General features: G+C 40.4%; 1 protein-coding gene across 1 annotated transcript; it reads right to left on the bottom strand.

The window, feature by feature from the left end:
• Nucleotides 1–462: 462 nt before the first annotated feature.
• On the bottom strand, nucleotides 463–14744 carry LOC144934213 (non-selective voltage-gated ion channel VDAC2). Its single transcript, XM_078859814.1, has 9 exons — nucleotides 14589–14744; nucleotides 13638–13709; nucleotides 13117–13166; nucleotides 7823–7975; nucleotides 7470–7522; nucleotides 5546–5773; nucleotides 2689–2839; nucleotides 1766–1823; nucleotides 463–1483 (listed from the first exon to the last, which is right to left on the bottom strand). The coding sequence occupies exons 2-9, from the start codon at nucleotides 13702–13704 to the stop codon at nucleotides 1392–1394; spliced, it is 852 nt and encodes a 283-aa protein (XP_078715940.1). The 5' UTR covers nucleotides 13705–13709; nucleotides 14589–14744; the 3' UTR covers nucleotides 463–1391.
• Between the last annotated feature and the right edge of the window lie 723 nt (nucleotides 14745–15467).

Here is a 15467-nt window from a genome sequence, read left to right as displayed (position 1 = left end):
AAAAACACTGGCATGCATATTGACTCAACACAATGCAGACAATGGAAATCCCTAAGATTGTATTTATTGCCATAGAATCAGCTGATCATACAACAGTTCTTCATTGAGGTGCCAAGTGGGATGAATTTTACATGCATGGGTCGGAGGTAAACCTTACACATGTTAAAGGTGAAAAAATATTCTATTACCCACATGAAATGTAGACCAATTCATATTGACTCAACACAATGCAGACAATGGAAATCCCTAAGATTGTATTTATTGCCATAGAATCAGCTGATCATACAACAGTTCTTCATTGAGGTGCCAAGTGGGATGAATTTTACATGCATGGGTCAGAGGTAAACCGTACACATGTTAAAGGTGAAAAAATATTCTGTTACCCACATGAAGCCAATATAACGGTCACATTTAAAGTTCACGTTAAAATCGTTTCTTTGATAAAAGCAAAAGAAGCTGAAACAGCAAAACATGCACTTTTATTTTTTATTGTGAAGTTAACCGAGGTTACAAGCTCCCAAACAGTCCACAGGAATTTGGAACTTAAATTTTACACAAGACAGCTTTTATTCCACCACTGAATGTTTACAGGGCAAATGTTCATACCCAAATTTAAACACCTTTGCAATAAAAATTAAGAGATTGGCAATACTTCAGCAAGCGATGCATCTTCACAAAATGTAGACCAATTCATGTGCAGGGATGAATTTCATGTGCAAATTGGTTACTTAAACGTAATAGATTGTGAACATACAAGCATACACGTTGTGGCTTATGGCTTCGTGACAACCAGCCTCAGGTTAACTTTCAAAAAAATACACAAGAGAGTTACCAATTAGGTTCGTTAATTTATTACACCAACTGAGGAGAGCAAAGAAACAGCATTGGCAAAATGTTTGGGTAAAATGACAATGCTGTACCTTACAGGGCAGAATTTTTTTTATAACGTGTGCAATCAATATTATCAAGTCAAGGTGAATTATAAAGAACTACGAAGGCCAGTTAGGGTCACCTGGCAGTTTACTATGCCACCAGATAACAGAACAGAAAAGTGAAACATGCACAAATGAACCACAGGTGCATATTTTAAAAAGGCAAAAAATAACTCCCAAGATATACAAGAGGCTCCCAAAAACGGTTATGCATTTACACAAACTTAAAGAACACAAGGACTTAAATGCTTTAAAGAAATCTAAAACATGGATACATATACGCAATGCATACGTGAATAAACACGGTTAGGGTTACATGGGACTTAAGGTTAACTAGTGTTCACTAGGTAACATGGGATAACTAAATTTGAAGCTAATTGCACAGATATAAAATAATGACTGCCTTGTAAAGTACAGCAGAACGTTGCTAGACAGCTCAAGTTGGTGTAGGCCACTCTTTTAAGCCTCCAACTCCAGGCCCAGGCCGAGCTTGTGGCCACCAGCATTGATGTTCTTCCCATCAAGCAGGGCGGACAGTGAAAGTTTGACACCTGTAACACACACAACATTGATGTGGAAAATGCATATTAGTGACTTGAAACCACAATTAACCCTCTTCTGCAATTTTTTTTTAATGTTTTTTACCGAATGTACAATGTTGAGAAAATTAATGACAATTTTCTGAAAAAATATATTTTAGAATTTAGCAACATATGGAATGTACCACCACTAAAGCTGTTGCATCTTACAGCAATTTGTCAATGTTGCCAAACGTCATAACCCTATAATCAATGAAATTACGAATATTAAAACATGATTTATCTTGTACTCACCAGGCCGAAGTGTCTGAGTATACCCCAAGCCAACGAGGCTGGAGTTGTTAACCTTGGCCTGAAAGATAAAAACAATTTAAGTATTAGTTACAGTTTAACAACTCAACATGAAGGCAGTTATAAGCTTCCAAAAAGACAAATATGTGCTTTCCAGAATCATTTTAAACTTGATACATAAAACAGGAATTTTTTTATTGCCCCGATTCTTGAAATCTCAAAAAAGTGTACGCCACAACATTCATATTTGTGCACATGCCACAAGCGGCTGTCAAAAGGCACAACTTTCCTGGAATAGTGCAAAGGATGTGACTTCACAACTTAAAAATGACAATGTAATCAATCTTTTTTTTTTATTCTACGATGTGACGTAAATAAATTGTACAACTTTAGAAGTTGTCAATGCATGGGGAGTAAGTGCACCCATAACTCCTGCTGTAAGAAATCCCAAATGCCCTGCCTTTTTGCTTGTAGACATTTAGGGAAATAATATTCAGGAATTATTTATTTGAGCCCCATAAGCTATTGTTTCATCCGTAAAAATATATTCCCAATTTTGGTTGCAATGCCCTTTTAAATGGCATACATGCAAATATATGAAACACTCTTGGCAAAAATTGGATAATACCACATCAACCATGTGCATAATTGAAAAGGTTGCCCTCTGAATTCTTGTTAGGGATGTCCCATATAATTCTAAAATGGTGGCAACTAAAAATAAATTGTGTCCACCCTGGATTCAACACACCGAGACAATCATTCATCTACTCCAGATGGTTGATGGTCCAAGTGGATGTGTTTTACCAAAATCCAAAGCATGCCCTACACACAATCACATTCTGGTAAAGCAAAAATGGTGACATAAAAAACATCTTGAACAGTGCGAGGATAGACCAATGCCTAGATGTTTGCAGCGGCAGTCTTACGTTGATAGTAGTGTTTGAGTCCAGCTGGTACTTTGCAGCAATACCAAAGCGGGTCGTGTTACTGCCCGCAGTCCAGGCCAGATCCACGGCTGTCTCCAGCTTGTCATTGACCTTCTGGTAGATGTTGCCTCCAAATTCCGTTCCATCATTCCTGCAACAAAAATGTGATTTAAGTTCACGATGGTGGCAGCCGCATGAAAAAGAACACTTAGGTGGCAAAAGGTATCAAAAACCACGTGTCAATGTAATATCTGAATAAAGAGCATCATAATTCCGCAAGCCTTGATCCATTCAAAACCTCAAGATGCAAACGTTTATCGGCTTATATTCAAAAGTAATTGCTTTGTATACATATGCAAACATTCATACGAAGGATATGCATATATTTTCCCTTTCCAACATGTCATGTGCTTGTCCTCGAAATGATTTAATTTGTTAGAGAACACATGGAGGTCAATGACATGATGCAGAGTTGTGGGCTTTTTAGGACAACAAAACTAAGGGATAATGCCTAAGACTTTGTCAAGGAGGTAATATCAATCGTGAACATAGCTGTTGAAACATGACATTAGGTGTTTTCAGGGTTGGACTGGGGGGAAAAACCGACCCTCGCAACCATGAGCCCGCAGAGATCGGCTCACAAACACGAAGTTACACCCACAGACACGAAGACCCACTTCGTGGGATCTTCAGAAAAATCAAAGAACAGCGTGGCAGTGTGGTCACAACACCTTTATATTATGACAAACCTCTGGTCCCATCTCCCAGAAAACTGCCCTTCATCATATGTAGAGGACAAACTCACATAGTTCTTATTCTCTGTTCAAGCCCTAAAAATCTGGATGTCATTTCTGAAAAGAGAATTGATGCTTTCAATTTTGTAGGATAACTTTAATTGCAATTGTATTTGTCTTTGCCTGTGTACAATAATCACTAAAACATCTATTTTGGCCATTCCTAGCTTGATTTTACTGGTTTTTGTTAGTATTTTGTCGCGGCCAACTGTTTTTATTTAAAATTATATTTTGCACCGTTTTATATTTATTGTTCAATGTGGTTACATTTGCTCAATTATATTAAATTTTGCTCAAATTTCTATTTGATTAATTGTTGTACATGCTTTTATGTTAAGGCTTTTATAATGTTGGTAACCCAGTTCACTTCTGAAAATGACACTATCCAAGTTAAGTTCTCACGTGGTTATACAAAATAAACTTGACATTTGAAAAACGGAAAGCTTTACACATTATATATCTCCAATGTAAAATGATGCTTCAATTATTCGATGCAAAAAGGGAAACAGCTGATTTGACAAATGCACACCCATTTCCCCTCTTCATATGTATTTAATGTCATACTAGGTGCCAACCATGACATTAAGCTCATTAGAACTATATTTTCCTCTAGTGACCGAATACAATCATTCTCACTCAAGTGAAGGCAAATTAATAACAATTTATGTTAGGTCAATCTCTTGTAGACTGAGTAGGGATTTGATTCAGTGGATTCAGTCATCCAAACTGTCACAAACTAAAGCTCTTATTTTTGTTATCAAACCATTCATAAAGTGATCAAATTAATAACACCTTCCTTACTATATCTGTCCCTCTGCATCAAAATAAAAAATATTTTATACACATGCCATGAGTGACAGAACTTCTGTGAATTTCAGCAGCATTGGTATCATACAATCAAACTTGGACTGGTTTTGACATACAGTGTCTCGTTAGCAGTCATGCTTGCTTCAACCAATGCTGAACTGCCAGATGTTTTAATAGATAAGGGACCCTCTGTTAGATATGGGTTCTAGTTTTAATAAAGATCAATATACTTTATTCTCCACAAGAATGCCAATGATAATTATTCTTGTTTCAGCAGCCTTGGTGATTGCTCTCAACAAGCCTATTCACAGCAAAACTCAAATATAAATATTTATTTATTAGAGAAATGACGACAAAGATTAATACTAAAAGCATTACCCCACCTAATTGTAATACTCTCATTTAACAAGCTATGAAAATCAAATTCATATGAGAGTTAAGATGGCTGCAAAATTGGACTCGAGATAAATTAATAAAATATCAATCATGTATGTGTGCCATGAATTAAATAAAATTGTTCAAGCAACAAAACAGTAAAAATATGGAGCATTTTTTTTTTACACATTTGCCGAGCACAGGCCCAAATATCCAAAAAGTCAAGATGACAGGAACTCGCATGATCAAAGTTGTCATTAACAACACAGCAGGATCATGATGAAACTGGCTATCGAGAGCAGGTTAGTGTGCTTCTGTAAAATTAAACGTGATAATAAAAATCGACACCAATATACCTCAACGTTGTCAGTGTATATTATGTGCTGTGACATTGACTGACAATGGAGATGAAATAAAAACTGAAAGTGCACAACGAAGCATGGAGAGATACATTATGGGGCTTAAGGCACAACAATGAACATGGACCAGCGAACATTTGCAATTGAGTCATCTTGACTGTGAAGGAAAGTGAGCGAGCTTCGGTGAAGGAAAATGAGCGAGATGATGAATGAGACTGGTGATAGAATGGGAAGCAAAGGAAATAATCCATCCACAAATACAACCACTGTGGGGAGATGGAATGACGAGATCATCTCACATGGAAGAGCGAGGCGAGTTGTGGTTTTGGTGGACCATGGTGGATGGAGACGACAAAGGGAAGAAATGAATCTTACAGTGGATATCTTAGCTTTAAATTCAAAAGTTCAAACACGTTATGGCAGTTTGTGCATGCAAGGAAAAACATATTTACCCTATAACCTATATGGAACCATCTGCATCTACATTACAGAGATTCTGTAAAACAATGTGCAGGTACTTACACATTAGTGTGAAGCTGGAAATCAGCAGTCTTGTATCCAATGGCAAAGTTGCTACGGGTCAGCTTGGACTTGGCTGTGTCAAATGCCAGCTGGTAGCCAGCCAACCATCCCTCATAGCCAACCACAGCTGCGCCATTCACAGTTGGGCCTGCAAAGTCCAAGTCCACGTCACAGCCCAAGTTCAAAAATTCCCGCTTGTAAGTCGACTTCAGTTTGCCACTCTTCTTCCTGCACAGCACACATGAAAAACAAACAAGTGTACATGATTCAACAGCTGGTCGTCATTAAAAATGTGCAACTATTTTAAGGAATACATTTTTTTAACAGTACATTTACATTTATGAGACACTTACTGTAAGATTGTTGGTAATAATGAAAAATAATTGCAACTCAAGTGTTAAATCTGATAATATTTTGGGAGTGGATTATCTATATATAAAAAAGGGACATTTGTGAATGTGTGTCTGTTCGAAATGTTTAGCATACTTCCCAACATGCAACAAACTTGAAATTTGGCATGTGGGCAGCTTCCAGACTGTGCACAATGCAAAAGTATAAAAATAGACTTTTGTATTGGGGGGGGGGGAGCGCAATAATGGATATATTTTGCACGGCAAGTGAGCGGTGACGTCACATCTGTCATGTCACCCGCACGCGGCAGCGTCACGCAGTATGCCTGCTGACGTCACGCATTCCCCCCCCACCCTCCGCGTAGGCCATGTATTAATCCAAGACAAGAATCCAAGTCTCGGGCGAAGCCGGGTAGTAAAGCTAGTACTTTATAAGCCATCCAACGCCACACACCAGTGAACCCGTGATGTTAAATTCCATGATGTATTTCATGTGTAGTTTGTGGGGAAGTACACCCATTCTATTACACTAAAATATGGGAGTCGCATTTACTAGAAATGTGCAACACTGCGTAGAGTGTTTAATACACTCTACAAAAGCATGTACAAGTATATGAATCCCTGCAGTCACAAAAGCTTTAAATCAAAATTCATGTACAAGTAAACAGGCTAACTCCACACTTACATTTTTTTAATAGTATAATTCCTATGACAAAATCACCTAGAATACACATTGTTGGATATTGGAAGCAAATCAGGTTTGAAACTGGAGTTTGGATGGGCGACATCATGAACAACAGATCATAGACGATATATCTACGAGGTGTGCACTAGATGGCAGTGCAGAAAAATCCAGCGTCGAATCATAGGTTTATGCTTCAATGTTTCTATTCCGCCTTAATCATGCCGCACTACCCAGCATGGTAAAGTATGGTCAATAATCACCAAGACCCTGCAGTGTGGTGAGGCCCTCACCCAGCCGTGGATTCATAAAAGCGCTGGACATGTACACACTGCGATAGAAATTTAGAAAACGTCAGATCCAATGATAAAATCCAGACCGTAAATTTTAAACAGGATACGATTTTGACCAAAAGCAGATGTTGATAAGTTATCAAGAGAATATCATGCAAGAATTTTCATAGTATGCAGTTGGTTTTCCAAGATAACAAATCAAACAATACATCAAACAGCAGAAGAAAATACCTACCCTACTGCATTTACAATATAAAAACTACCTTTTACTAAAGAAAAATACAAAATATATTATCAGTATACGATTGTAAATATTGAGTGTAGTTTAAAAACATTTAATGTACTAAAGATTGTATTGCCAGTGTGAGGTGGTGCCATAGCCCAGCAGTCGGGCATTCGCTGCAGAAGTTCAGATTTCGAAGCCGATAGGCCATCCCAGTTATAACTGGAAAAGTAGTACTGTAAAATATGCACCATCTCCTTCAGAGTGGTCATTAAAGATCCCGTGACATTATTTGAATTGAGTAGGCCGTTGTGTGCTGGCATCATGGTCAAAAGTTTATATGCATACATGAAGTATTGGTATATCATATGCTTACCCGGTGTTAGGAGCAAATGTGGTGTCCAATGTCAGCTTAAGTCCTTTGGCAAGCTGCACACAGAGTACATTATTAACACGGCCACTAATACCACATTTGCATTGATACATTGTCATAAAAAAGATTAATAAGCCATTATTTCTGTTCTCAAAAGACAGGTACAGTAATCCTTACCTCCAAAAAAGTATAATTTCTAATTGGAGAGTACGTAATCATTTAAGTTCAATATAAACACAGGCTTAATAGGTTCAAATTAATTCACGTTTTTCTCACTTGGCAATAACAGAAACATTAGAATGCATTTGTACTTCACCATTTGAATTAGGATAGAAAATGTTGTGTGGTACACATACCTGATCTTCCACTGATATCTCGGTCGCAAGCGTGTTATCAGTACTCCACTTCTCCGTCAAGTTCAAGCCATAGTCTGCCCACTTGTATTTGGTCTCCAAGCTGGCATTCACTTTGCCAGTCTCAGAATTAGATGATCCACTCGTAGAGAATTCCTGTAGCACAAACACAAAACCAGAGCAACCAAAACAGTGGTTTTCAAGAGCAGCTATTTAACATAGAAAATGTAAGCCATACACTTACCACTGAACCATCGGGATAATTTCGTCTTCAGAAACTATTGAATATAGAATACAAAAAAACATCCAAAACTTGCAAAAGAAAGTTAAAGGATGCAGCCCAAATCTAATTTGGTAATGTAACTTTTATTTAAAAATACCAAACCATGACGATCCAGCATCATGCACCACAGGTAGGGATGGTTTTAGATTTTAAACACACTGAGTTATAACATCCAGTAAGTAAACTAAACACATAATTAGATATAAAATACTGTTATATTAATATTTGATAGTGTGTAAATGTTATGGTGATATCTATACTGCAGCTTTTATTACATCATAATTTCACAAAGGCATTCCTTGTAATTCAACTAACACCTAAAACAATATATAAACGTTACATGTAGCAAATTACTACTCTACTTAACCAGTTAATGCAGAAAAATGTATGTTCATTTCTACTGTTGTAACACCGTGCTATATAATACGAATACAGCAATTTATATACTTCATTGTTATAGAATGTTGTAATTTTTTTACATTTCAATAGAAGAGTGGATGTCGAATGGTAAGCAAAACATTACTTTAAACCAAAACTTTATGTTACAAATAAAACACGTAATTATCACCGCACGAATTGGTTGCCAAATTTGTAGTGCAACACCTGGCAAGCTTAAGCGCACGAAAAAGTGAAGAGGAAAACGCCTTGCGTAGCTCTGCAGAGCTATGCCAGAGGAAATGAATCAACCCGCATACTAATGAGTGCATGACGTCACGGGGTCACGGATCTCTTGTGCTGCAGATTCCCAACGGGAAAAGCGGCTGGTTTGCGCAGCTACAGCAGCGGTCACAAAAAAAAGTGGAAAACGGCCTACAGGCTTGGCAGGCCACGTGTCTTCATTATATTTGGAAATTAAGTATCAGTGGTTCAGTAAAAACGTGTTTACCTGGATGTGGCTACTTTTAGAGGAAGTGAAACAATACCATGCCTGTGTGCTGTGTCTGTGATTTAACAAGCAGTCCTTTACATTTATAAAGATTATCATATTTGTGAATAACAACGTTTGGGCAATGGGCCTTCTTCAGAAGACATCTGTCAGAGACCGAGTTTGTAAGGGTTATGAAATATTGAGTACTAGACAAACACTTCAAAAATGAAAACATATTTTTCTTCTTGGTTCTTTCGGTAAAGTCACGTAGAAGGGAAGTAATAAAATAATAAAAATAAAACATAATAAAACAATTCTCACGACGTTTCGGCCACAACGCAAGCAGCCGTCCTCAGGCGAAGAATGAAGACGGCTGCTTGCGTCTTCGCCTGAGGACGGCTGCTTGCGTTGTGGCCGAAACGTCGTGAGAATTGTTTTATTATGTTTTATTTTTATTATTTTATTACTTCCCTTCTACGTGACTTTACCGAAAGAACCAAGAAGATGAATCCCTGCAGTCACGAAAGCTTTAAATCGAAAAATGAAAACATATTTATAAACTAACTTATGTTAAAAGTAAATTTATGAAATGGCTGAATGCATTGTGGGAAGTCTTGGTCTTATAACAAATCCGAAAGTACATTAATGAGTCCAACTACCATTTCAATAAAGGAAATTCAACTGCCCTACATTACTCACACAATCTGAGAAATGAGAAGTACAACTATGAAACCAAAAACGCAATTAAAAAGGCAAATTTCTCTTGCACTCAATAATAAAGTTATGTTTTCAGTGTTGACGCATTCACTCAGTCCTGCTTGGCTGAACGAGTCAGTTTAAGGAATACGAAGGAAGATTCGATAAAAAATCAGTTTAAAAGGTAGCAATGTCCATTATTTCTCGTCGCATTCACACCACAGATAAAGAAAGACCAAGCCACACACTGACATGTCACTGGGACTGTGGTGTCCGCTGTTTAAGTGACGAGCCACTGGTGTGGATATGTCTACATGACAGCTGACAGATGTTGAGCAAATCTATTTCCGAGGCATTTAGCTGTTTTCCCAATGGAGTGGAGGCAGCAGAATGTGCACATGATGCAATAAACCATATTGGTTGAGGTGCATGTAAACCTATGGTGCCATGAATGATGCTTTGGGTATTTTTATCCATGTATCGGTTGATGTGAAATACACGTGGGAAGGCGCCCAATATGCTATTATTGCTAGCATTTCACAATGAACTAGAAACTCGTAAGTCCATGAGGTTTGCTTCAATGGAATACACAGACCTCAGTAATCGAGTGGTTTGCGCTACAAAACGAGGATTATGACAATGGGATGTGCATATGGTAGAATCAATCCACCTCATTATCAAACCATAACCCTCTAATTTGTCCCATGTCATTTTTTCAAGAGCTTTTCACACAATTGTTGTCTTAAGAGCACGTGCTTGCTTAATGATGCATTATTTATGTACGAGTGTACAGGATGAATGGTAAGTGGGATGTGCTATTGCAGGCAGACTTCGCCTAGCGCTCAAGCTGCGTTCCTGAAGTGAGCGCAAATCAAATCAGCAGTGAACAGGGTACCATGGTATATTTAGGGAATGTTATCCTAACAGCATTATTTATTTCGTACGAGCAATATATGGATGGCTTCATTGGGGTACCGGTGATAGCACTAATACAAATGGTAAACATTTCATAATTTTTTTTATAGCATCACTATTACGTACTGTACTCGCAAGTGCTTTATACTGTACTAATACAAGGCAGACATTGGAGAAGCTACTGCACTCCAAAATCCGGGTAATTCTCAGAGAGAAGTTTCAGGACCTCCATGATCTTAGTGATGGCCTCAAGTCTAAATTTCTGTGGCGAGGTTTCTTTTAGGTGGAGGCTGAGACTAGTATACTGGTCTCGTGAGTTTTGACCTGTCTAACAATGAAAAACCATATATTTAAATATATATATAATCGCGACAACAAATCGTAATAGACTCGCAGGTGGGATCTGGTTGATTCAGAACGTAGGTTTCTCTCATTGGCTGTGCGAATGATGGGGGCGTTAAGTTATTGGCTAGCACTGCTGTGTTCTTGCTCGTAAGCGCTTAATAAATGTTTTGATTTTAAAAAATTATTCTTAAAAAATCTCCAGGACAGAGCACTAACGATTCAATGTTCTACGGGGTCATGTTAAGCAAGGTCTACCGGCATTTGTCAATTCTACTTAATCAAATCGACAAAAATCAGTTTTACTCTAAAGCGTGCATTTTGGCTAAACGGGGTTAAAGGAACAATTTGAAGACTATTACGGCCACATATTTACTAGCAATTGCACTCGGTGGCGTCATTGGTAAATTGCGTGACTCGTAATCGAAAGGTTGAAAATTGCAAATGGCCAAGGATCGACTTAAACCATTTAGCTCTCAAATTTATACAATCATCACAACCTTGGTGGATTTTATCAGTGGTGTTCTGGGTTGTGGGCAATGGATTAACTGTGATGTAATTCACAGGGTGGTGCCTTCATTGAAGAATGTCAGATGGGCAGCCTTTGGATTCATGGATATTCAGCAAGGACTAAAGATAGACTTTGAACGCCGAATAATCTTTGGTGCAATTGTTTTAACATACGAGTTCCAAGGGTCAGAATAAGGTATATTTAGATTTAAAAGCTTATGTGGAATATCTCGATCCTAATCTGACATCACATGATACCATAAGAAATCTACATTGGGCCCTCTTCAAATCTGCACAATATTTAACCTCATTGTCAAACCCAAGAAACCTAATAAGTCCACCCAATTGCTTTTTAACGATCCATAGAACCAGAAATGGAACCTGTGACAAAGCCTTTGGTATTGCAGCATCAACATTTTGGAACCTTTTAAATTATCCTTCAAAAAATATCCTCAAGCAGAAGATTACTGCAATAATACAGCCACATTTGCCCATGTGATTTGTAACTTTTAACCTTGCCCATTTTACTGTGTAATCGAGGGACTGTATTGTCTTGGTGTGGCCTGGGGCTGTTGATTTGCTGCCCAAAATTGCAATTGGTGTCAAATCGGCAGGAGTTTATGTACTTGTGCAATTTGTACATCTATACTTTATTTATATTCATTTTTAGTGACTTGCTTTTTTTCCTCCATCTTGCTCTTATTTCGTGTTTTTTTCAAATAGCTTGCTGACCCACCCCAACTGTGCATCTGTGAAAAAGAGCTTCAGATCAACGAAAGATTCTGATAAAGGCATGCTAAGGCGTTATTAGGATTCAGTATAAATTATCATTAAGAGGTGCACTTAATTTCCACAAAAAAGGAAACTCTACTGGACTCGCTTGTCAACTTGTATTAATGTTGATAACCAATTAAGATACTGAGTGCAGTCACAATTGTAAACTGAAAAAAATGTGGATCCCTCAAAAAAAATTATATGGCATGGTCCTACAAATCTAAATGTCGCCCAATGTGTTTTTAAAACCAGGCAAAAGGGCGCAGTCCAGTTACCTAAAACAGCCTTACCGAGTCAAGTAAATTGCAACAAGACCACTATGAAGAGTAGCGACATTACAAGGTCAACGTGGAATAGGGACGCGTTCTCTCTCAAAGTGGAGCAGAAAAATACAAAATATACTACAGCTTGGGAGATCACAAGCTAACCAAAGGGCTTGCAAAAAAAATATATACATATTTTATGATCACTCCCTTAGTCATGGAGGTTGAGGAAATGAGGTTATGCAAAAAATAGGGTCGCCCCCACACAACTATGCAGCTCAAGGAACGGATTGGATCTGGTTTCTAATGGCTGCGTCGTCGAATGACCTGGAAGCAATGTCATTTGCCCTATGGTGACGTCACTCAAGGGCTTATATTGCACAGCCGTTGCAGTAGACTATCTTAGGCTTTCAGATGACTATAGCACACATTGCGAATTTAACATGCACAAAGAAGATGTTAAGACGTGGACTAAACCTAATTACGGAAATAAGATTTATTTTTATATGCCCGTTACTTGCAACTGTAAATCCCTATGCAGTCACTGAGAGTGCAAACTAAGAACTTAAGCAGTACTCGCTCTATCCTCTTACAAGGGCATTTGTATTAATAATACCGTGACCTCGCCAATAATTCTACAACTCACCACTCCACTAGAAGTCTTTGTCTTCAGGTCAAGTTTCACAAGACCAAATCCTGAGAGCAAAACATGAATATATAATTAACCACTGTTACATTCCACGACACCTTAGAACTTGGAACGTTCTCATGGGATAGAAGCCACGTAGTTATTAAGAGCTGTTCGGCAAATTTATGACAAATTACATAACAGCAAAAATTGAGAATCAAGTCGCGACTTGTGTTAAATCATTTATGAAACATCCCGCGGGAGCGTTGATCAAATGGCATGACATTTACTTAGAACGTCTTGAAATATTGCTGGTCTATGTAGATAAGTAAATTATCAATATATACAAAATAACTATGTAAGTATAAAGCTACAAAGAATTAACACCAACCTACTACGATAGTGGTTTACACTGTGGTTCATGCAGGTAATGACACGCTCTACCTCATTCCAATCTCGCAAGGCACACACGGCCTGCAGCCTAAACTGCACCACACCAGTCACACCCAGCCCCCCGCATGGCCACCGTGCAGACTCACCGAAACCCTTCGAAAAGACATCTCGGGCAGACTTCCCAAGGTCAACAAAGGTTGGTGGGACAGCCATTTTATCTGCAGGGAGAAAAAAGGCACATTTGAATAACGTATTTGAGCCAAGTCTGCCACGAATTCCACACATCAACCCCATACATTTCTGTCAGTCTATGTCTATCAAATCTCGGCAAAATATTCCGGGATAACGTACACCACAATCCCACCACATTTAGGTTCAAATCGATTCCTGCCAACCGCTCACAGATCCCAATTGCCGGACTGTCCCGGGTTTCACCCAAGCCTGCTGAGCGAACATCTCTACGAGAGAAAGCGAGAGAGAAGAGAGCGCTGCGCCGCCGCGTGCAAGATGGACGGCTCGCTTCGAGTGCGCATTAACCCCCCCCCCCTGCTCCTCGCTGCCACCACAACCCAGCACTGTCGGGTGGTACCGCACTACTGCAAACACGGTGTGGGAGGTGGGAGAGAGGCGGCATCTAAAGCCCTAGCCGCCGCGTCTTGCTTCCCCGCGTGCACCTCAACCCGTGCCTCCTCCTCCCCCCTCGCAGTATAAATAGCGCGGCGCTGTTCGCGCCCCATGCCGCCCGCCGAACCGCGCGCCAAGGTCACACGACGGCGCTACGCGACACGGCGCCGACGAGGGCGACCTAAGCCGCCCGTCGTCGCCGCTGCTGCTCGGCGCGGAAGACGACGCATCGCGCCTCGGCCTCGCGCTCGAGGAAACTCGGGCAGGAGCCACGCGCGCGGCGTCGGCCGTGGTCGAGCATTACGCGGCAGCATGAGCAGGATAACGCGCAGGCTTTCTGTCGCGCCAGGCCGCAATGGCGCTCGGGGTTGGCGCGGCGGAGAGAAGCCGCGGGGCCGCGAGGGCAGGGCGGGGAGCTGGCGGTGAGGACGGCGAGCAGCGCGCTGACTCTCCCCCTGCTCTCTCTTCCTCACCTGGAGGAGCGCGGAGAGGAGCTGGAGACGCGCGAACCGCTGGAGCCGGAGCTGGAAAGTGGCGTGTGGTGTGAGCGAGGTTGCGAGAGAGACGCAGTCAAAGGTGGGCGGGGGGAGATGGGCGCGGCGGCTGGTGACGTCACGCGGACCACGCCCTCGCCCCGCCCCCGCACCGCCTCGTGACGTCGGGCCCCGCCCCCCTCGTGACGTCTGGCCAACCGCCAGGACGCTGACGCAACTTTGCGTCAAGGTCTAAAGGGCAGCAGGACGCCAAGCGGATTGCAACAAGCAGCACCCGTCAAGCCTGAATAATGTCCATAATAAAAGGTGTTTTGGTCGCGAAAGACGAACGTGTTAAACGGCACTTTGGGGGTTTGCCACCCTTTTTCCACGGACATATTTCTCAGCCCCAAGGTCGAAACAAAAAAAACCGGTGCGGTATTCTGTTAAAAAATAAGTTAAACTTCAATGCCACCCGATGTCTTGACACAGTCCCGCTGATGCCTACTTGAATTGAGGGTGATATCGGCACGTAAAATAAAGACTGATCGGTACAAAATCAGTTACTGCCACCGGAACACGAGACGCCAGATGCCCGGACTTGTCCGGTCTAACCCGGGCAGGTGGCACCGTGACCCCACACATCTGTCGTTTACCTCCCCTATACCTCCATAGCCGTCAACCCATAAGGTTTACCTGTATTCTTGTACAGGAAAATTGAGTTTTCATGTCCATACGGCGTGCAGCTGTTTCAATACGGGCAAAACATGTTTTTGTTCATTTATGTTTCCCCCTTGTGATGGGATTTTGTAGGGTGAACGTTGAGATGTATAACGGCACGGGGTGACCAATAAGGTCAGAATTGGTTTGTAATAGGGT

Source organism: Lampetra fluviatilis, chromosome 9 (assembly GCF_964198595.1).
Source record: "Lampetra fluviatilis chromosome 9, kcLamFluv1.1, whole genome shotgun sequence".
In the NCBI taxonomy this organism is placed as follows: Eukaryota; Metazoa; Chordata; class Hyperoartia; order Petromyzontiformes; family Petromyzontidae; genus Lampetra; species Lampetra fluviatilis.
Note: the sequence above shows the minus strand (reverse complement) of the source record. Positions and strands in the feature narration are given on the sequence as shown.

Coding starts and splice junctions, on each gene's coding strand:
- LOC144934213 (XM_078859814.1), bottom strand. CDS start 13,704: ATGGCTGTCCCACCAACCTTTGTTGACCTTGGGAAGTCTGCCCGAGAT. Junction 13,167..13,637: donor TGTCTTTTCGAAGGGTTTCG/GTGAGTCTGCAC, acceptor TTTTGCTCTCAG/GATTTGGTCTTGTGAAACTT. Junction 1,824..2,688: donor ACTCAAACACTACTATCAAC/GTAAGACTGCCG, acceptor TTTATCTTTCAG/GCCAAGGTTAACAACTCCAG.